Genomic DNA, 23,443 nt, shown 5'->3' on the forward strand with positions numbered 1-23,443 from the left:
TCTCTGTATAACTAACCCTAAACCTTGTTTAAGGTTTTGTTTAGCCCAGGTATTCCATCTAGACTTTTTTACAGTCTTACACAGTATAAGCGGCATCTCAGAGCAGATTGTGGTGTTCTTCATATTGGTTCTTCATCTCCTTTCTTACGTGCTTTGAGCAGTGAAATAGTTAACAACACTGACATTTAAAGTGTAATCATTTCAGAAGTTAGCACATACCGAAATGAATGCAAAAAAAGGAGTACTTGTGGCACCTTAGAGACTAACAAATTTATTTGAGCATAAGCTTTCGTGAGCTACAGCTCACTTCATGGGATGCATTCAGTCAATGGGGAAGTTCACACCTCTCAAGCTCCTATTTCAGGCTCTCTGCAGTCTCCAGCAGAGGTGATTACATCAGTTATAGCTGGGTCACATTTTCAAGTCTTTATTCACAACCAGAGCAGCTAGAAACTTTAAAAAAAGATGTGAGACTGGAGAAAAAGTGGGAGGCCTGTCTGAGAGCTTGTCTACACTGCGAAGTTGTCAACAAAACTTTTCTTTCACGGGTACTTAAAAAAGCCCCCCTGCGAAAGACAAAAGTTTTGCAAACACAAGTGGCAGTGTGAATGCGGCTTTGTCGGCAGGAGCGCTCTCCTGCTGACCAAGTTAACGCCGCTCACGGGGCTGGAAGTATTTTGTCTGCAAAAGTGCCGACAAAGTATCAGAAAAGAGTGTTTACACACACTGATTTTTAGTGACAAGGCTGTGTGGAGACCGCATTGTCGCTAAAAGCCGTGTGGTTTAGATAAGCCCTAAGTCTTTCCCTTCCTTCCCTCTCCCACCCCAGCACACGTGCAGGCACATACGTGCGCGCGCACACACGGTCTTTAGAAAATGCTGTGCTTACACTTGAAACTGTTTTCATTGTTATGTTGACATGAACAGAGTTTGCCTCACACATTGCTAATCTATATTCCAGTTCTCTATTTTTAATACAGCTGAAATAAAGTATTCACAGTGTCTTTAGGGGGGTACCCTGGTCCCATGAGAAGGGAGGCCCTGCACCACTGTGGAGAGAGAGCGAGAGCTCCTTTCTTTAGTTGTCCTGGGATTGGAGCATACCATCACAATACAGCATAGTGCTGTACAGGGGTGATGTGTGCTGAAACAATTAGCCATCTCCTCATTCATATAGCATAGATTCCTAAAGCACAAAAGGAAAACAATATACTACCATGCAAACCAGAATGCATGCATGCGCACACAGTGAGTTATCGCCATTCTAGCCAGAATACTTCATGGAGCATGCAGATTTTTTAACAGTTGTTCTTTTGAAGGAGTGTGTGGAAGCTTGACATGTACTGTCTGGGTGGATATTCCGGACTTATGTGGCTATGTGGTAGAAACCCTGGAGTTCAGGCGTAGGTGAAGGAAACAAAGAAAGGGTGAGTGTGTGTGAGAGAGATGTACACATGGAAAAAGTTAGGGAGAGCTTGAGTGTGAGGGGGAAGCCTGAATGTTATGCCAAAAAATGGAATATAGAGACTCAGGAAAGGAGAACTATAGTTGGGACTGCAAGATTGACCTGAGGGAGGCAAGATGGTTACTGAATCATCATGTAATCTCAGAATAAAGATTCACTGTGTGTTGATCTTATTTCTTCTGACAGGAAATGGCCAAAGCAGAGGGTCTGTGGAACCTTTTCCTGCCAGCCATCAGTGGTCTCAGTCAGGTTGACTATGCATTAATTGCAGAGGAGACAGGAAAATGCTTCTTTGCCCCAGAAATTTTCAATTGTCATGCACCAGGTTAGCAAACGCCCCTCCCCTCGCCCCCCCCCCCCATTCCTTAGTCACAATTTTGTGAACATTTTATGCTGTATGAACTATGTATTGCAAAAAGACACATTCTGATTTCTCCCAGATACTGGAAACATGGAGGTCCTGCATTTGTATGGGTCTGAAGAGCAAAAGAAACAGTGGCTTGAGCCTCTCCTTCAAGGGAAAATTAGTTCTTGCTTCTGCATGACAGGTAAACATTTTTGCAGTTGAAAACTGCCCCCACCCCCACCCCATCATGCACGTTTCACAGCAGTGCAGAGAGGTGCAGAAACACAAGCTATTATGTGTTAATACCTTTGGTTTTCCACCATGGCTTTGAACCTCTCTATGTGCTATCGACAGCCAGAGGGTCTAATTCTGCAAGATCCATAGTCTCCACAGTTACAGTAGTTGCCATTTCCCATAGTTAAGATTAATTTATTTGCTATCAGAACAACAAGGAGTCTGGTGGCACCTTAAAGACTAACAGATTTATTTGGCCTTGCATCTGAAAAAGTGGTTTTTACCCACAAAAGCTTATGTCCAAATAAATCTGTTAGCCTTTAAGGTGCCACCGGACTCCTTGTTGTTTTTGTGGATACAGACTAACACTGTTACCCCCCCGATACTATTTGCTGTAAGAATATCTTCACTCTTGCTTTTTTATTAATAGCCAAACAAAATTACTATGCAAACAGGACATACAGTAAACTTACCCTCCTTTGTAAAGTGTGTTGAGATCACTGATGAAACGCACTGTAAATATGCTAAATATTATACCACTTTAGCAGCTAATAATATTTCAAACATCAATGACAGTCCATCTGCAAATATTTCATATGTTTGTGAAGTGTAATGTAGAAAATCACCCCCAAAACATGGTGCCTTTCCTATATAGCAATTGCTTATCATTCCTTTTGGGTTTACATTGTACATTTTGGCTAAAATTTTCAAACCCGGGTGCCTGAAATGATCCTCTCAGTGAAAGTTGCTGGTGGACAGCACACTTCTGGAAAAACTGGCACTTTTGATATAGGAGAGTATCTTTAGGCACCCAAGCTTGAAAATTTTGGTCCACAGGTATAGGGCCAAATCCTGAAAGGTGCTAAGTGCCCCCTGCAAGTCAGCGGGAGTTTAGATAATCCTGCATCTTGCAGGATAGGATATAATCTCTCTTACTGCTGTGTTTCCAAAGGGGAAGAGGTGTTTTCACCTAAGATTTGGAAGGAAATAGAATATTGATGAAGCAGACTGAAGGGAGGTTGTTCCAAACAGCAGGAGCTGCAAAGAAAAGACTGTTGCTCTATCAGTGATAACATTCTATGAAGAACTCCAGGGTCACTGGCTTTAGGAGGATGTAGAGAATGAGAAGGACCCAGATTTTCTCCCCTGCTCTGCTCTCTGGTAGTAGAAAGGGTCCAGAAAAAAATCTGTGTCTCACCAGCTGAGAATTCCTTTGTCATGAGGGTGTCCTCAGATGGCATAGAGTTTATACAATCCCACCCTGTCCTAGAATAGGGTTTGCCTGCATCTGGCACTTACCAATTAATCCTGGGACCAGCTTGAGAATTAAGGAGCCTTAACTGGCTCCCTGACTGTACCCTGCCTCCAGCAGTGACTGGGATGAGCAGAAAACCTGAGCCAAGGTCTGTGAGATAAACCAGAACAAGTCCACACAGGGTTTTAAAAACAACAAATTTGACTGGCTGTTGAAATTAATTCTTTATCCAGGGCCCTGAGGTACTTCAGACATAGAATAAGGCAGCTCCATGTCCCAAAAGCCTTACAATTAAATAGACAAATGTTATAACTAAAGCTCTAATCACTTTTTAAGCCATATTTTTCACAGTGAACATTACAATTGTGTTTTCAGAGCAAACTAGCTTTCTAATGACTGCACAAAAGTTTCCACATGGCCCTAATTATGACTGCATTTTGAAATGCTTGGTCCAGAAGTGTTGAGAGATTATTAGAGAGCATAGTGTCAGTGTTTTCTGCTTTAGCCTTGAATTACACTTTTTATCCCCACCTCTTTTACCTTCTCTCCAGTTTTTTGTTGTATGATGTTTGTATAAGCAAAACCAAAATTAGTAGTAGTCTCCTCCCATAATATATGAATAATGGATCTAACTGCAAAAACACTGTTCATGCTCATAAATGTGTTTTGTACAGAGCCTGATGTCGCTTCGAGTGATGCCACCAACATGGAATGCAGCATTTGGCGAGATGGAGATAGCTACGTAATCAATGGCAGGAAATGGTGGATCAGTGGTAAGTACAAAGCTCATCATTCTAGAACAATGAATTTATGCTTGAATTCCTTCTAAACATGGTGAAACAAAAATAATTTGCGTTCCAGTTCTGAGAAGTTCACGTCTCTCTTCTGTGACCAGGGTGCTGGATTGTAAAACAGTGGGGAAAGTGATATTCAGGCTTGGTTTTAATTCATGAAACCCAAACCTTCATTCTGTTAGGGATGTGTGCTGTTGTTTTTTTGTACCCTTTTACTCTTTTTTTTTTTTTTTTTTTTTTTTTGGACCCTTTTAAACCCTTCCAGAAGCTATTGAGCTGCACTGTACTCTTCTAATGTATCTTTCCATCAGATGACCCATGTATTTTAAGCTTTGTCCTGAGGCTTTCTTCATATTTGGCAGTTCGTGCATGGAACGGGGACACTATGGAGAGCTATATAGGAGCTTATTTTAAGTCATGCTTCCCAGGCTGTTTCTTTATAAAAGCTACTACTTTAGACTAGGCTTTGGTGCTGATGCATTAGCCCTAGTCTGAACGCTTCCTGTCTCACTTCCTAGCTAGCTTTATGAGCTGGTGCATAAATGGTGAATATCCTTGAAGCTACAGTGCAAAAACTTTACCAAAGCATTTAAATGAGTAACAGCAACAACCTGGATATTCTTATCTTGAGTCTCTCTATTCAGTGCTATAGTACACTCGGGCCTGGTCTACACTGGGGGGGATCAATCTAAGTTACGCAATTTCAGGTACATGAATAATGTAGCTGAAGTCGACGTACTTAGATCTACTCACCATGATGTCTTCACTACGGTGAGTCGACTGCTGTCAACTCCCCTGTCAACTCCACTTGCGCCTCTTACTCCGGTGGCATACCGTAGTCAACGGGAGAGCGCTCGGGTCGATTTATCGCATCTAGACTAGACATGATAAATCGACCTCCGCTGGATTGATTGCTGCCCGCCGGTCCAGCAGATAGTACAGACATACCGTCAGGTTTACTAAATAGGACTCAACTGCTTTCCTAGATCCTACCCTCAGCATGGCTGAGCATCTGTTTCTCCACAAGCTGGTCTGGAAGCAGTTAATTGGTGTGATTTTAAAATATTGTAAGGGGGATCACAAGGTGAACCTTGCAGTGACAAATATTATTCCTGTCCTTGATAGCTGGGGAGGGATAGAGGAATTCTGCTGTCTCTGCACTAATCTTTCTAGCCTTAAACCAGCACAGACAATGTAATGTACTATAAAGAACATTTTAACTCACCATTCAAAAAAAAAAAAAAGAAAAAAAAGCATGAATGTAAAATGTATCCCAAATTACTGCAAAGTAACTGAAGCAATGACAGTGCTGTGATTAACTATGATTTTAAGTAGCAGTTCCAAGCTCATAGAAAAAAATGATCATTTTCTTTTTGTAGACTTTCCAGAAATACATATGCTAAATACTATATTCCAATATAGCTTAATGCAATTCTAGTTTACATAAATTGCTTATATTGTAGGCTTCACTGTTGTATTTTTTAAGTTAGCATCTAATCCCAGGAGATTCTGATAATGAATTCCCAATAAAATCAACTAAATTGCATTTAAATAACCTTGTTACTGTATTTCTAGAAAATCTGCAAACAGAAAACCATCGGTCGATGGGACCTGAGGGCACTCAGCACTTTGCAGGGCAGGGCCACAAATATGGTGTAGTGATATCTATACTGACACTAACTGGAATGGAGCTTGAGTGTTGCCTATGTGTGGGGGGGTTGGGGGGATGGAGCTACATAGTGAGATGCATCCACAGAGTTTGCAAATAGCTCTAATAATTTACTAATACAGTTTGACCTGCAATATCTAGAATCACCAGTGGATGGAGGGCTCTCTCTCGGCCTAATACTTCAGGGACTGAAGTGAAAAGGAAACTTGTCATATTTGTCACCTTCCAAAATGGGAGTATCACTGGTTGATAGCTGCTGTTATCGCAACATAAAAAAGAAGATTGTCTCTTGTCTTCTCTTTAATCTTACACAGGTTTCTTACAGTCCATAAGCTTAAACCTACAAAGCATGCCTGATGATTTCTTGTATACCTATTAAGAAAAGGAGTACTTGTGGCACCTTAGACTAACCAATTTATTTGAGCATAAGCTTTCGTGAGCTACAGCTCACTTCATCGGATGCAACCTGTATACCTATTGTTAGTCTGAACACACAACTCACACTTCTCAAAATAGAGTGACTGCGTGAGGTAGTAGCTTTTATTAGACCAGCTTCTCTTGGTGAGAGAGACAGACAAGGTTTCACAGAGCTCTTCTACAGGTCAAAATAGTGCATTTGGGGCCTATCCAAAGCCCATTGTAATCAATCCAGAGACTTCCATTAACTTCAGTGGGCTTTGAATGATACCCTATGTTGGAGCCCAGTGATGACTTGAAGTGTTTGTTTTTGGAACACCTTTTGAAATGCAAGTTGCTTGAAACAGCTTAATTTTTCAACAGATTGCAAATATAAAAAGTGTGGCAGAGATTTTTACTTCTCCATATATTATAAATCTAATATAAAATATTAGATTTACTAATAAAAAGCAAGGATATAATTAAAACCAGAAGTGAATACAACCGGGCCACTATTTTACAGTATCACCTTTATTTTTATGTATGTATGTCGTAATTACCACAGCATCTACTTCATGTGGAAATGCCAGGCCCCTTGTGTGGAGGTTGCCTTAGAGCGCTTTCTTCTGTATAGACTTAAATTCTTGTTAATATATTGATTACACTGCTTTTAACATACACCGGGCTAGATCCGCTGTAAATCGTGGAGGTATGCCAGTATGCGCCAGTTGAGAGTGAAGCCCACAATACATGCATATTACAGATGAAGAATGTTAGATATATCAATGCATGTTAGTTTCACTAGGGTGAGGCTTTGAGTATAAATAAAGGTTGTTTTATTTATATGTTTTTAAAAAACTCTCAAAATTAGCTACTGGGCACAACACCAACTCCTCCGTTTTAGCATCTCCCCAGTAAAACTGACTGGCAGAATTGCCTTGCAGCAGCGCAGGTAATGGTTTAGTGTCTCTACACTGGAGGCCACAAAGCCGGCCTTTCATCTTTTGCCAACATACATATCTACCTTCCTGCTCTCGTGAGCCCAATCTTTTCCCTGCTCTAGCTTCCTCATTTTTTGTTTTTTTTCCCCCTTCTTTCTAGGGCAGGGAGCTTACGTTGTAGCCAAATGACCAGCTACCTGGCCCTATGCTCACAGGATTTGCTGACTGATTAGCCACCTTTCTTAATTCAGGGGGTCTGTATTCATTACCTTATTTTCTGCATCAAATACATATGACTGTCTTGAGAGTGTTGTAACGTGGGGTGCGTAGCCAATTAGATCCACCTTTGTTACCAAAATCATCCTCTCAGTGAAACTCATGTAAACAGACTACAGAGAGTAGAAGGAAACTGAGTATTCTTTAAACATTTACATGTAACAATTAAATGGACAATTAAAAAAATTGTCTGCCTTCTAGCTATCACAGGCCAGTACTTTTTAATCTCACTAATTCCTTCCCTAAGGACCATGACTGTATCCTCTCATGAACTATTGAGTATAAATATGCTCTTTCTTCAGCCAGTTATTTATACTCTGTGAGCTAAAGCTAGAGAGATTGGTGCCTGAAGTGCACCTGCAAAATATCCATAAATGCATGCAATACATTTACAAATCAAAACTAATTTTCTATAACACAGTATAGGGCTACATGTTCAAAATTAAGTCATAAGTGTCACTGATTGTTGCATCAGTTCCCAAAGCATTTTATAGAGGTCACAGGAAATGTGAATTGCCTTGCAGAAAATGACCAAAATGAGGCTCTGAGTAATCTCATACGAATATGGATTTAAAACCAAAGATTTGGCATGTGCCTATAATAGGAAAAAGGACTCATTGCAATCTAGTGCAGGCAGAATATAATTAAAAGGCATTCTGTGTTACAGAAAAGGAACTCTTTTAAACATGCCACACACATTTGGAATCATAAAACACTGGACCATAGCTTGCTATTTACTGCTGCTTCTGTGAAATACTAGAGATAAACTATTTCCTCATCTCAAGCCTCAAAGGCTATTTGTGAAGTGACAGCTGAGGAAAAACAGAGTTGCAATTTCAGACAAACATTTTAAATCAGTAGGAAGACCTGAAACAGTTTTGAGAAGCAACTTTGCAGGGTTACGTTTTAAAGGACTGAAGATTATTAACTGGGGCACAAAATTCAGTGTCATCGTGTGTGTGTTTTTTCCCCCCTTTTTACATGTTAAGTGTATATTTGTTGTGATTAGCATACCAGTATGTAGTCCATTCACTCCTCATCTAATTAATGGCCTAGCGCTGTGACCCTTTAAATGGGGGGAGGGGCGCAAACTTTTTGGCCCGAGGGCCACATCAGGATTGCGAAACTGTATGGAGGGCCGGGTAGGGAAGGCTGTGCCTTCCCAATCAGCCCGACCCCCACCCCCTGACCGTCCCCTCCCAAGATCCCACCCCCATCCAACCCCCCCTTCTCTCTGTCCCCTGACTGTCCCAACCCCTATCCAGCCCCCCAACCCCCCCGTTCCCCATCCCATAACCGCCCCCCCTAAAACCTCCGCCCCATCCAACCATCTCCTGTCCCCTGACTGTCCCCCAGGACCCCCTGCCCCTTATCCAACACCCCCGCCCCCTTACCATGCTGCTCAGAGTGGCAGGACTGGCAGCCAAGTCACCCAGCTGGAGCCAGCCGCGCTGGTGGCGTGGCTGCAGGGGAGGGGGCACAGCAGGGGAGAGGCTGGGGGCTAGCTTCCCCAGCCAGGAGCTCAAGGGCCAGGTCGGATGGTCCTGCAGGCTGGATGTGGCCTGCAGGTTGTAGTTTGCTTACCTCTGCTTTAAATCCCACTTTTTTCAAGCGTTGTTTCCATTACCTTTACTATATGGTTTTTGGTCTTATTCTATTTTGAACTGCTTTGCAACATCTTGGCTGGTTCATGTGTCAGAACGTCACTTCAGATTTGACTTGCAGAGTAACATGGATGTTAAGTTTCATCAAAGAGGAAATAGCTCTCAGATGTATTATAATTGTTCCCTTCTGTTACACTGGGTAGAGAGGGTGCTACAGCTGCTATATTGTAAAGCTACTTGTTTCTTCTGTGTGGCCGTCAAAATTCATAGAAATCTCTTCAGTTGGTGTATTGCGACTTCTCCTCCAATGTCCAAAATTTTTTGCTATTTTCATAATGTGCATTTTAAGAGAGTTTCCCATAAGGACGTACAAGATTGGATTCAGGCAGCTGTGAAATAAGGCTATACTCTTAGTTATTTGGAGGGCAACATCTATAGTTTTACTCATGTCACAGTCTGTAATCAGCAAGTAGATGACGTCTATGGCTCGCCAGAACTTGACTACATTGTAAGGCAGCTGAGTGACAATGAAAACAGCCACTACTGTCAGCAGAACTTTGAGGGGCCTAGATTTTTGAACATTTGGAGACCTCAAGAGTGCTCTGGCAATAGCTGAGTAGCAGGTCAGCATGACGAGGAAGGGTAACACAAACACTAGCATGACTTCCAGGATTTGAATGGTTGCTTTAAGGAGTGTTCCCAAATCCATTGGAAATACAGGAAAGCATCCATACCGGTCACTGTTTTTCTTGACTGTGTTAAAAATCAGTTCAGGAATGCTCAACAAAATGGCAACCAACCAGACACCGATACAGGTTACGCTGCATTGCTTTCCACTTCTATGGTGACTTTGGGTTTTGGAAATGGCATTATATCTATCCACACTGATACAAGCCAGAAACTGCATGCTAGAGCTGAAGTTCATGGTGTATAGAGCAGAAGTGACCTTGCACATGATGTTTCCAAGCACCCATCCAAGGACTGCATTTGCAGCCCAGAAAGGGAGGGTGAATAGCAGTAACAGATCAGCAATTGCCAAGTTGATGATATAAACATCTGTCTTAGTCTTTGGTTTCTTGCAGTAGGCATAGATTGCCACCACTAATGAATTTCCTGCAATTCCCACAATGAAAGCCAGTGAATAAAACACAGGTAGGAACAACTTAGTGAAATTTCTCACCTCCTCTTTTTCACAAAGCATTTCATACTGAGTATAGTCAAAGGTGAAGTTTGATTCACTGTTGTCCTCATAATAGTCCATTGAGGTATTTTCACCCTGCTCCATGGCAAAAGCTACAAGACAAAAAACAAATCCAAGTTGATTGCATGTTTAAAGATTGTCAGTGGGCCCTAGAACACGTTAGGGTTTGTATAAAGATCTAAACTAAATACAAGTAAAAACTAATACTATGAATATATTTGAAAATAGTAAGATACTACCCCAAACAAGCAACAGAGCTCCAGCTCCTAGGGGCAGGGAACCGTGTCTTCCTATCTGTTTATAGAGCACCTAGCACATCTGAGCAAATCAATCCTGGCTGGAGAGTTAGGGTGCTATCAGAATACATACACTGAGAAGGAGAGCTACCTGTTTGAAACCGAGGCAGACCTTGCTAAGGGGTGCCTGCAGTTGTATATTTCAGCAGGGATGTGAGTGTGTGTGTGAGACTTGCCAGGTGCAAGTCAGCTGCTTATGGGAGGTGGCTGCTTAAAAACAGTAGAGCAGAATTGGCCCCAATTCTGGCCATATTGAGTTCATTGGTGCTCTGCATGAGTGCAGGGTCCACCTACACGGATCTGTTTGTAGAATTGATAGTCTGGGTATGTGTCCACAGCAAAAGCTAGCCTACCCAAGTTTGCTTGAATCCAGCGAATGCGCATAACAATAACAGTGAGGACAGTGCAATGCAGGCTTCAGAACAGGCTCTCAAACAGAGTACGTATGCAGGGCTGCACTGTCTTTACTACTATCGTTACCTGTGCCAGATGTATTCAAGCTTGCTTGTGTAGGCTAGTCGTTGTACAGCTTTTGCTGTGGAGACGTACCCTCTGAGGCAGTCTCAGTCCTGAGGAAAGAAAGGAAGCCACCTATTAGTTTTCCCAGTAAACTATGCACAGACAGTTTTGTATCTAGTGAGAATTTTTAAAAGTCAGCAAAATTGTTCAAAACCAAAAACTTCAGTAAATTTCAAAGAGTTATGCTGACAGATTTACTTAATGATTAAGTACAAGTACATGCTATAAATAGTCTCATCATGAGACTTTCTTATTGCCCTTTAATCCTAAAGTTTAGGAGATACCATCTCCAGTTTGCATCTTGTAGACAAATCACTTATTACATTTTCCCTGTATCCCATTCCCAGTTCCAATACCTATATAGAATTACTCACTTGTTGAAATTCTATCTAACGTAAATAGAGACTGCAAGATCCTGTAATGGCCCATTATCTGGAAATAAACTGGACTAATGCTAGCCAAGAGCAGAAATTTGCTAAATGGAGCAAACATATTTTCTCTGGTACAATGTTTCAGAATATTAGTGTTAAACTTATTGAAAACAGATGCTAAACTGATATCTGGCCAGTGGGGTTTTTGAAACTTGAAAAAACACACACAACTTTGGCTGTCCTTATAGAAAACATCTGCCAAATCCTTACTCAGAATATTTATCTGAAAATCTTTTAAAAATATCTTTTCTGAAAATAAAAGTTAAATTGTTGTTAATGTCATGTGCAAGGTCTGAGTGTGTGATTAATCAAGTTGGAAACTTGAATTTTAAAAAAATTGATAAATATTAACATTTTCATTTGATACTTGAATCCAAAAATTGTTTCCCTGCCTGGTCCTGAAACTGCTCTCAAATTAATAAATGCTGGTTATTTAATATTGATGTTTTGGTTAGTTGGTTTTGTTTTTAATCCTTAACCTCTGTGAAATGTTGGCTGAAAAAAATTCCAACAGATTTCCTATTCTGGACTTAAAATGAGAATTAGGTTTTTTTAATACGTCTGTCATCTGGTATTACTGTGTAGTTAAGTATACAGTATAGAAGATAAAGTGATTCTATTCATTTTTATTTTGTTTGACAAAAGACAGATACTACTATATATATTCTACCACTGGTAGTTTCTATCTATCAGATGTTTGAACAACACTAATATTTTTGCAATTACATAGCGCGTTCATTGGAAGAATTCAAAGGTAGGAATTAGTATTTCCATTTTACCAAAAAGGAAATGGAGGTCCGGGAGATTAAGGTACTTGCTCAAGATTAGACAGCAAATTTGAAATATTATCTAGGTTTCCTGACTCCATGCTCTAAATATTAGAGCTCATCTGGAAATAATTAATCGAAGAGGATTATTAGCAGATTTTCTTGAGGGCTAATAAAAAGGGAATTTAAACAGTTCCAGGAAAACTGACATTTTTGTTAATGCATCATAAAGCAGGGAGGCTTGTAGGGGAGCATGTTCAGATAGCTGACATAGTTCTGTGTTAAATAATTGCTTGATGCTGCACGGTGGCCGTTTGTCCCTAAAAAGAATATTTCTTATTCTTGAGCAACATTCCTATTCATAGACATGCATTGTTTCTAGTATGAATACTAATATACTAATTTGCACATCTTATAAAAATGATTACAGAAGTTACCTTTTTGGTATGAATTCAGTATTACTCTGCATGTGTGGGTAGGCAGCGCTCTGTATGGGTTTTGTGCTCACCACTACGATTAACTATGCATAGTGAGAAATGTACAGATTTTTCCTTCTTCCCTCCCCCCGGATTTGACATTACTGTACCACATGGGCAGAAATCTATCCCTAATTAATAACACGACTTTCAGAATTGGAGTTGATTACTTGGCTCAGTGAAATCCTTATACTCTGTAAAAGAAACTTCAATAACATCCACCAAGAGGAAACTCTCCAGTCTTTCTAGCTACAAATAGGCTCAGTATTACACTTCATGTACAGCTAAGTAAATACTAAAATTTAAATAAAGAGAACTGACCTGTTTTTTTTGTCGGCAAGCTGGTAGGAGAAGCTGAAGTTTGGAAGTTCCACAGTGGAATGTTCAGTTCTGGTGTGACTCACCCTGATCTTTTTCGTCCCCTTTCCTGCACCACACCCTTAAAGTGAACCCAAGTGTACTTTCATTTTAATTTTCCTGTAAAAATCCTGCTTTCCTGGAAGCCAGTTGTCACTTGTGAGCTTGAGTAACAAGTTTGCTACTTATGTGCATGTTTAAACCAGAACAGCAGAGTTCTCTGGAGAATCAGCTAGTGGCATTCAACTCTTGTTTAGGTATGATTCCCTAAAAGGGATAGGTAAACATTTTGAATCTTTACTACAATAATGTTTTCAAAAAATAATGTTTTTGAAGCATCCCCTCTGTGATATATTGTGTACAAAATTAATAACAAACTTAACAACAACTCACTCTCTTAAAATGTGAAAAATAAAAACAGGTTCATTACAAGGGGAACCTTTTGGTGAGGTTAACAATGTTAACAATGGTAGTGCTGCACCTTATTTGGCTGTCTACAATATTTCACATACAAATGTGAATGTTTCCAGTGGGTCCCCACTTCTACAATTTATTAAGGGATAGTAGGGGATGTTTTATTGGTTCTTTCAGTTTGGCCGTGTGCAAGATGAAATAAAGCCAGAAGGCTGGTGTGCAAATAGTGGAAAAGCCAGTGATATGTTTATCTGCCAGGGCTGAGGAAGAATTCTCAGGCCCTGATGGGCAATGGATGAGGCCCTGAATGAGGCTGGAGCATTATTATTATTTAATTATTTCTCCAGGGTCTGAGATGACCTGGGCACTTGCCAGAAACATAAGCTGATAATGTCCTTGCCCAGAAATGTTTATAATCTAATTTAATCGTGACCCCACAAGTAATGTATCAGTTAACAATAGTGAGAAAGAGAGGCAGATTTATTTAGTTAGGAGGTCATGTGCAGTGTTTTGATCATCAACATTATGGCAGAGTGTCTATTCTCAAGAAGTTACAAAACAGGAGAGTCTTGCCCAGATTAGCTCATCTGGCCAACCTCATGACAGTGATGCTGCTCTTCTGTGTGTATACAACATCAGCAGCCTCCCACACACTTGAACAGATTTTATTCTGCCCTGTCATTTTGTATCCTGTAGCAGTTCAATATTTTACAGTAAATGGCATACAGGATGCCAGACAGCGAAAGCAGTAAGCAGGCCAAGGCTTTGCTTTTTGGTACAATGGATAATTAGTAGCACTTGCCATGTTCTGCCTGTGCTGATATCTGTCTAATGTGTATTATAGGTTCCATCTTGCAAAATGGAAGGCTAGAGCCAGGTGTAGCAAACATTGTTTCAAGTCCTTTTTACCTGATTTGTACTGCATAGAAAGAAAAATAGGAGGGGAGTGGAATTTCCAACTTTCAGAGAGAGTCCTGCTATAACAGCATGTTGCTTGTCTATAGTGCCTTTCATCTGAGACATCAAAGCACTTCACTCACATAGTCTAAGAAGGAGGAGATTTTTTTAAAGGCACTTAGGTGCCTAACTCTGGTTGACTTTCAGCACAACCACTTCAGACAAGGAATGCCGTTGTTTATGGGCCTGATCCAAATCCCCCTTGAAATCACTCGGAGTGTCTCAGATCAGAGCCTAAGAGTCCACAATACCACTAGACTGGGGATGTTTAGTCTACGGAAGAGAAGAATGAGGGGGGATTTGATAGCTGCTTTCAACTCCTGAAAGGTGGTTCCAAAGAGGATGGATCTAGACTATTCTCAGTGGTAGCGGTTGACAGGACAAGGAGTAATGGTCTCAAGTTGCAGTGGGGAAGATTTAGGTTGGATATTAAGAAAAACTTTTTCACTAGGAGGGTGGTGAAACACTGGAATGCATTACCTAGGGGGTGGTGGAATCTCCTTCCTTAGAAGTTTTTAAGGTCAGGCTTGACAAAGCCCTGGCTGGGATGATTTAATTGGGGATCGGTCCTGCTTTGAGCAGGGGGTTGGACTAGATGACCTCCTGAGGTCCCTTCCAACCCTGATATTCTATGATTCTAGACAACCAGATTAGGACTGGGAAAGAAAACTGCCATGTCCATTTGAAACTGCAAGGAGAAGATAGCAATGAGAGTTGACATTTAGCTAAAATGGTATTGTTAGCAATGTTACTGGCCAATAGGCAGACTCTGGAAAAATCTTAATTTGACAGACTATGCGTCTGACTTCGCAAAAGGTGGAAGCTGGAGTTCCATCATTCTTAAACTCTTCAGACTCGGCTTTGGAAGACCATGGGGTAGGGCCCCTTTCCCAGACGGGTGGGAAAGTATAATACCATGGTAGCATAGTCTAATACAACCTTTAGGGTATGTCCACACTACGAAATTAGGTCGAATTTATAGAAGTCGGTTTTGTAGAAAGCGGTTTTATACAGTTGATTGTGTGTGTCCCCACACAAGTGCTCTAAGTGCATGGAGTGTGTCCACAGTACCGAGGCAACCGTCGACTTCCGGAGCGTTGCACCGTGGGTGGCTATCCCACAGTTCCCGCGGTCTCCGCCGCCAATCTGAACTCTGGGTAGAAATCCCAGTGCCTGATGGGGCTAAAACATTGTCGCGGGTGGTTCTGGGTACATATCGTCAGGCCCCCGTTCCCTCCTTCCCTCCATGAAAGCAGGGGCAGACAATCGTTTTGCGCCTTTTTTCTTGAGTTACCTGTGCAGACGCCATACCACGGCAAGCATGGAACCCGCTCAGCAAACAGTCACCGTATGTCTCCTGGGTGCTGGCAGACATGATACTGCATTGCTACGCAGCAGCAGTTAATTGCCTTTTGGCAGCAGACATTGCAGTGTGACTGGTAGCCGTCATCGACATAGTCCTGGGTGCTCTTTTAATCGGGCGCCTGGGCAAACATGGGAGTGACTCAGCCAGGTCATTTCCCTTTTAAGTTTTGTCTCGTGGCGATTCAGTCCTACCGGCAGTGCACTGTCTTTTAACCTCCAGCCAGTAGAAGATGATGGCTAGTCATCATACTGCACCATCTTCTGCCGAGCACCCAGGAGATGATGACGGCTAGCGGTCGTACTGCACAGTCTGCTGCCAGCAAGATGTATAAAGATAGATGAAGTGGCTCAAAACAAGAAATAGACCAGATTTGTTTTGTATTCATTTTCTCCTCCTTCCCTCTGTGAAATCAATGGCCTGCCAAACCCAGTTTTGAGTTCTATCCTTGAGGTTTTGAGTTCTATCCTTGAGGGGGCTATTCAGTTTCTCACAAAGCCACCCCCTTTGTTGATTTTAATTCCCTGTAAGCCAACCCTGTAAGCCATGTCGTCAGTTGCCCCTTCCTCCATCAGGGCAATGGCAGACAATCGTTCCACGCCTTTTTTCTGTGCAGACGCCATACCACGGCAAGCATGGAGCCCGCTCAGATCACTTTGGCAATTAGGAGCACATTAAACACCACGTGCATTATCCAGCAGTATATGCAGCACCAGAACCTGGCAAAGCGATACCGGGCGAGTAGGCGACGTCAGCGCGGTAACGTGAGTGATGAGGACATGGACACAAACTTCTCTCAAAGCAGGGGCCCTGGCAGTGTGGGCATCATGGTGCTAATGGGCCAGGTTCATGTGGTGGAACGCCGATTCTGGGCTCGGGAAACAAGCACAGACTGGTGGGACCGCGTAGTGTTGCAGGTCTGGGACGATTCCCAGTGGTTGCGAAACTTTCGCTTGCGTTAGGGCACTTTTATGGAACTTTGTGACTTGCTTTCCCCTGCCCTGAGGTGCAAGAATACCAACATGAGAGCAACCCTCACAGTTGAGAAGCGAGTGGCGATAGCCCTGTAGAAACTAACAACGCCAGACAGCTACCGGTCAGTCGGGAATCAATTTGGAGTGGGCAAATCTACTGTGGGGGCTGCTGTGATGCAAGTAGCCAACACAATCAAAGATCTGCTGATATCAAGGGTAGTGACCCTGGGAAATGTGCAGGTCATAGTGGATGGCTTTGCTGCAATGGGATTCCCTAACTGTGGTGGGGCCATAGACGGAACCCATATCCCTATCTTGGCACCGGAGCACCAAGCCGGCGAGTACATAAACGGCAAGGGGTACTTTTCAGTAGTGCTGCAAGCACTGGTGGATCACAAGGGACGTTTCACCAACATCAATGTGGGATGGCCGGGAAAGATACATGATGCTCGCATCTTCAGGAACTCTGGTCTGTTTCAAAAGCTGCAGGAAGGGACTTTATTCCCAGACCAGAAAATAACTGTTGGGGATGTTGAAATGCCTATATGTATCCTTGGGGACCCAGCCTACCCCTTAATGCCATGGCTCATGAAGCCGTACACAGGCAGCCTGGACAGTAGTCAGGAGCTGTTCAACTACAGGCTGAGCAAGTGCAGAATGGTGGTAGAATGTGCATTTGGATGTTTAAAAGCGCGCTGGCGCAGTTTACTGACTCGCTTCGACCTCAGCCAAACCAATATTCCCACTGTTATTACCGCTTGCTGTGCGCTCCATAATATCTGTGAGAGTAAAGGGGAGACGTTTATGGTGGGGTGGGAGGTTGAGACAAATCGCCTGGCTGCTGGTTTTGCACAGCCAGACACCAGGGCGGTTAGAAGAGCACAGGAGGGCGCGGTACGCATCAGAGAAGCTTTGAAAACCAGTTTCATGACCGGATAGGCTACGGTGTGAAAGTTCTGTTTGTTTCTCCAGGATGAAACCCACCTCCCCTTGGTTCACTCTACTTCCCTGTAAGCTAACCACCCTCGCCTCCTCCCTTCGATCACCGCTGTCAGAGGCAATAAAGTCATTGTTGCTTCACATTCATGCATTCTTTATTCATTCATCACACAAATAGGGGGATAACTACCAAGGTAGCCCAGGAGGGGTGGTGGAGGAGAGAAGCACAAGGCCAAACAGCACTTTAAAACTTATTGAGTGCCAGCCTTCTGTTGCTTGGGCAATCCTCTGGGGTGGAGTGGCCGGGTGGCCAGAGGCTCCCCCACTGCGTTCTTGAGCGTCTGGGTGAGGAGGCTATGGAATCTGGGGAGGAGGTCGGTTGGTTACACAGGGGCTGTAGCGGCGGTCTGTGCTCCTGCTGCCTTTCCTGCAGCTCAACCATACGCTGGAGCATATTGGTTTGATCCTCCAGCAGCCTCAGCATTGAATCCTGCCTCCTCTCACCACGCTGCTGCCACATTTGAGCTTCAGCCCTCTTTTCAGCCCGCCACTTACTCTCTTTAGCCTGCCACCTCTCCTCTCGGTCATATTGTGCTTTCCTGCACTCTGACATTGTCTGCATCCACGCAGTCGTCTGTGCTATGTCAGTGTGGGAGGACACCATGAGCTCAGAGAACATTTCATCATGAGTGCGGTTTTTTTCACCTTCTAATCTTCACTAGCCTCTGGGAAGGAGAAGATCCTGTGATCATTGAAACACATGCAGCTGGTGGAGGAAAAAAGAAGAGGCAGTGGTATTTAAAAAGACACATTTTCTAGAACAATGGCTACACTCTTTCACGGTAAACCTTGCTGTTAACATTACATACACAGCACATGTGCTTTCATTCCAAGGTCACATTTTGCCTCCCCCCACCGCGTGGCTACCCCCTCAACCTTCCCCCCTCCCTGTGGCTAACAGCGGGGAACATTTCTGTTTAGCCACAGGCAAACAGCCCAGCAGGAACGGGCACCTCTGCATGTCCCCTTAAGAAAAGCACCCTATTTCAACCAGGTGACCATGAATGATATCACTCTCCTGAGAATAACACAGAGATAAAGAACGGATGTTGTTTGAATGCCAGCAAACATACACTGCAATGCTTTGTTGTACAATGATTCCCAAGTACGTGCTACTGGCCTGGTGTGGTAAAGTGTCCTACCATGGTGGGTGGAATAAGGCTGCCCTTCCTAGAAACCTTTTGCAAAGGCTTTGGGAGTACATCCAGGAGAGCTGCAAATGCCAGGGCAAATAATCATTAAACATGCTTGCTTTTAAACCATGTATAGTATTTTAAAAGGTACACTCACCAGAGGTCCCTTCTCTGCCTGGCAGGTCCGGGAGGCAGCCTTGGACGGGTCCGGGGGGGGGACTGCTTCCAGGTCCAGGGTGAGAAACAGTTCCTGGCTGTCAGGAAAACCGGTTTCCCTGCTTGCTTGCTGTGAGCTATCTACAACTTCATCATCATCATCTTCCTCGTCCCCAAAACCTGCTTCCGTGTTGCCTCCATCTCCATTGAAGGAGTTAAACAAAACGGCTGGGTTTGTGGTGGCTGAACCCCCTAAAATGGCATGCAGCTCATCATAGAAGCGGCATGTTTGGGGCTCTGACCTGGAGCGGCCGTTTGCCTCTCTGGTTTTCTGGTAGGCTTGCCTCAGCTCCTTAAGTTTCACGTGGCATTGCTTCGGGTCCCTGTTATGGCCTCTGTCCTTCATGCCCTGGGAGATTTTGACAAATGTTTTGGCATTTCGAAAACTGGAACGGAGTTCTGATAGCACGGATTCCTCTCCCCATACAGCGATCAGATCCCGTACCTCCCGTTCGGTCCATGCTGGAGCTCTTCTGCGATTCTGGGACTCCGTCATGGTCACCTCTGCTGATGAGCTCTGGCCAGCATGGCAAGCTGCAGGTGACCATGCAAACAGGAAATTGAAATTCAAATGTCCGCGGGCCTTTTCCTGTCTACCTGGCCAGTGCATCTAAGTTGAGAGTGCTGTCCAGAGCGGTCACAATAGAGCAGTCTGGGATAGCTCCCGGAGGCCAATACCATCTAATTGCGTCCACAGTACTCCAAATTCGACCTGGCAAGGCCGATTTAAGTGCTAATCCACTTGTCAGAGGTGGATTAAGGAAATCAATTTTAAGAGCCCTTTAAGTCGAAAAAAAGGGCTTCATCGTGTGGATGGGTGCAGGTTTACATCGATTTAACGCTGCTAAATTCGACCTAATCTCCTAGTGTAGACCAGGGCTTAGGGTTTAAAAAGCAGTAGGGCACTTTAAAATAAATAAGGGTGGTGGGCTTTTAAGGAGTGGAGTAAACTTTTTAAAATGATACTGAACTTTGTTTAGCTTACTGAGTGTGACCGGATGTTTTTGGCTAAGCATAATTTATTCATGTTTCAAGATACATAAGCAGTGCCCACGCAGAGCGCTTGTTGCCTTTGCTAAAAAGCTGAACGTGCAGCTGCATCAAAAATAAAGCCAGCAGCCACTCCTTGTCTCCAAAACATAACCAACCACAATAAATCAAGCCCAACCAGCACTACATCCCCCATATATGCTAGCCCTTCTTATGCTCCGTGCGTCCTAAAAACCTGGGGAAATAGTTCAGCCTTGCAACACGACCTAAAGATTAACAAATTTGGGCTATTTTGAAACAGGAGGTGAGAGGAGCAGGTTCCAGCATTCAGAACCCCTCAATGAGAACAGCTTGCTTTCTTACTCTTACAAGCTGCAGCTCAGATGCCTCTGCTGACTCCACATGGCAGGGTGGCACAGGGAAGGAGGTACTCTCTCAAACATGCAAATCAAAAGGCAGGATAAATCAAAACCAACATCTTAAATCCACCTGAAAATCAGTAGACAGCCAGGGCAGTTCCAGAGCACTGATGGCATCTGTTTGGGGCAGCAAACTGTTTAATAAGGGAGCTGCCACATTCTGCACCAATTTCAGTTTCGGGGTTGAATTCAGACATGCCAAACCCGTGAAAAAAAAATGCAGAAAGTGGGCTTGTTTTTGGCTTAATTGGCTTCTGAGTTGCTTGTTGGCTAGTTTTAGGCTTTTAGGTTGTTTTGTTTGTTGTAGCTTGTTGCTGCTTTTTTTTTATTTTTTTTTTGATCGGCTCCCGGCAAGCAGGGGCAACGGGGGGAGAGAGTTAGGGGGTGCACAGCAGGCCCACCACAGTCCCAGACTGCAAACCGGGGGGAATCTACTCACACAGAGTGTCGGGGTTCTTAAGGATTGGCTTGTTTTGGCCTTGTTTTGAAATGGGATTAGCTTGATTTTTGGCTTATTGTGAAAGTCAAGGTGCTTATTTACTGCGTGAAAGTTGGCAACTGTAGTTGAATTATAGCTGATCCAAGTTTGTGTGTGTGTTTTTCCTAACACTGGATTAGTGCATCACTTTTTTGTTTATTTTCTTTGATAGCCCCAGAGAGAAGGTGGTGTTTTTCTGTTGTTAATTTTATCCCTCTTGATTTACTTGACCTTTAGAAAGATCAGAAATGCCTATTCTCTCCTGGTTTTGCTGGGGAGCTACTGGGACATGTTTAGTCTGAGCTCTATCACCTTAACTGGAAAGGGGAACTGAAGCTTTACAAATGCTGGCTTTTTGTAAAATGGTGTTTTAGTCATTGAAGTTAAACAGGTGGACAGAGTTTTAAAGAGGCAGACTAAAAATCCCTCCCCTCCCAATTGCTCAGCTTTCATTCTCTTGTGATGTTCCCTCTTCACGGGGTGGGGGGGAGGAGGGGAAAACAAGCAGGTTGTGTTTTTGTTTTTCTTTAAACAAACATACATTCTGGCCTTCTTTATATATCATGAAGAAGCAAAAGAAGGCACAAGCCCAATGTGTTTTGTGCCTTTGCAGACCTCCCACAAAAAGTAGGACCAGATCCAGTATATTGCAATAATCTACTCTTGAGATGACGTAGGCACAGATCACAGTAGCAAGGCCCATAACTGAAGGAAACTATCACAAAATCATTGCCAGATCAGGGGGAAGGGGTGGAAACTTTCTTGAAACTAACAGCACTTGGGGCTCCGACACCACCCCCAGATTGTGAGCTCTAGCTACATATAATTGGCAACCACCCCCAGGAACAACAGAACAATTCTCACTGGCTTCTGATTGCTTCTCCCTCCGGCCGCCCCCACCCCCCATACAACCTATTCAGCATTACTTTGTACTTATCTGGATTGAGCTTTGGGCGGTTAGCTCTCATCCATGCTCCAATCTCCCCCAAACACTGAATCAGGCATTCATCAGCAGTGGCTGGGTGGGATGAGATAAAAATATAGAGTTGGGTGTCAACAGCTTATCGAAAGCACCACAGCCCATGCTTCCTCACTAACCCTCTTACTGGCTGGCCCTGGCTACATATTGAACAAGAGGGGACACAGGATGGAACTCAGTGGAACTCCACATGACAGCACTTTTAGGAGGAAGAGCTATCACCCAACACCACCCTCTCAGCCGGTCACCCAAGAGCAGCTCTGCCCACTCTAGCTACTGAATCATAGAATAACAGAGTTGGAAGGGACCTCTGGAGGCCATCTAGTCCAACCCCCTGCCCAGAGCAGGACCAATCCCAACTAAATCATCCCAGCCAGGGCTTTGTCAAGCCTGACCTTAAAAACTTCTAAGGAAGGGGATTCCACCACCTCCCTAGGTAACGCATTCCAGTGTTTCACCACCCTCCCAGTGAAAACGTTTTTCCTAATATCCAACCTAAATCTCCCCCACTGCAACTTGAGACCATTACTCCTTGTCCTGTCATCTGCTATCACTGAGAACAGTCTAGATCCATCCTCTTTGGATCCACCTTTCAGGTAGTTAAAAGCAGCTATCAAATCCCCCCTCATTCTTCTCTTCCGTAGACTAAACAATCCCAGTTCCCTCAGCCTCTCCTCATAAGTCATGTGTTCCAGACCCCTAATCATTTTTGTTGCCCTTCGCTGGACCCTCTCCAATTTATCCACATCCTTCTTGTAATGTGGGGCCCAAAACTGGACACAGTACTCCAGATGAGGCCTCACCAGTGTCGAATAGAGGGGAACGATCACGTCCCTTGATCTGCTGGCAATGCCCCTACTTATACACCCCAAAATGCCATTGGCCTTCTTGGCAACAAGGGCACACTGTTGACTCATATCCAACTTCTCGTCCACCGTCACCCCTAGGTCCTTCTCTGCAGAACTGCTGCCTAGCCATTCGGCCCCTAGTCTGTAGCGGTGCATTGGATTCTTCCGTCCTAAGTGCAGGACTCTGCACTTGTCCTTGTTGAACCTCATCAGATTTCTTTTGGCCCAATCCTCCAATTTGTATAGGTCCCTCTGTATCGTATCCCTACCCTCCAGTGTATCTACCACTCCTCCCAGTTTAGTGTCATCCGCAAACTTGCTGAGGGTGCAATCCACACCATCCTCCAGATCATTAATGAAGATATTGAACAAAACCGGCCCCAGAACCGACCCTTGGGGCACTCCGCTAGATACCGGCTGCCAACTAGACACGGAGACATTGATCGCTACTCGTTGAACCCGACAATCTAGCCAACTTTCTACCCACCTTGTAGTGCATCCATCCAGCCCATACTTCTTTAACTTGCTGACAAGAATACTGTGGGAGACCGTGTCAAAAGCTTTGCTAAAGTCAAGGAATAACACGTCCACTGCTTTCCCTTCATCCACAGAACCAGTTATCTCATCATAGAAGGCAATTAGATTA

The 23,443-nt window shown here is 43.6% G+C and overlaps 2 protein-coding genes across 6 annotated transcripts in view; one reads left to right on the forward strand and one right to left on the reverse strand.

Annotated features, from left to right (window-relative positions):
* ACAD11 (acyl-CoA dehydrogenase family member 11) overlaps window positions 1-23,443 on the forward strand; it is a 60,896-nt gene that overhangs the window by 20,550 nt on the left and 16,903 nt on the right. For all 4 annotated transcript variants that reach the window (XM_048838782.2, XM_048838785.2, XM_048838784.2 and 1 more), the window contains 3 exons: window positions 1,652-1,790; window positions 1,906-2,013; window positions 3,975-4,073. In XM_048838782.2, the coding sequence (XP_048694739.2) occupies window positions 1,652-1,790; window positions 1,906-2,013; window positions 3,975-4,073 (346 nt within the window). The remainder of the gene's footprint in view (window positions 1-1,651; window positions 1,791-1,905; window positions 2,014-3,974; window positions 4,074-23,443) is intronic.
* ACKR4 (atypical chemokine receptor 4) lies at window positions 9,120-13,188 on the reverse strand. Of its 2 annotated transcripts, XM_048838802.2 has the most exons (3): window positions 12,992-13,188; window positions 10,958-11,046; window positions 9,120-10,273 (listed from the first exon to the last, which is right to left on the reverse strand). In XM_048838802.2, the coding sequence occupies exon 3, from the start codon at window positions 10,263-10,265 to the stop codon at window positions 9,201-9,203; it is 1,065 nt and encodes a 354-aa protein (XP_048694759.1). In that variant the 5' UTR covers window positions 10,266-10,273; window positions 10,958-11,046; window positions 12,992-13,188; the 3' UTR covers window positions 9,120-9,200. The 2 variants fall into 2 exon arrangements, with proteins under 2 accessions (XP_048694759.1, XP_048694758.1); XM_048838801.2 differs by lacking the exon at window positions 10,958-11,046 and having other exon boundaries at window positions 12,992-13,185.

Source organism: Caretta caretta, chromosome 2 (genome assembly GCF_965140235.1).
Source record: "Caretta caretta isolate rCarCar2 chromosome 2, rCarCar1.hap1, whole genome shotgun sequence".
Lineage (NCBI taxonomy): Eukaryota > Metazoa > Chordata > Testudines > Cheloniidae > Caretta > Caretta caretta.

Coding starts and splice junctions, on each gene's coding strand:
- ACKR4 (XM_048838802.2), bottom strand. CDS start 10,265: ATGGAGCAGGGTGAAAATACCTCAATGGACTATTATGAGGACAACAGT.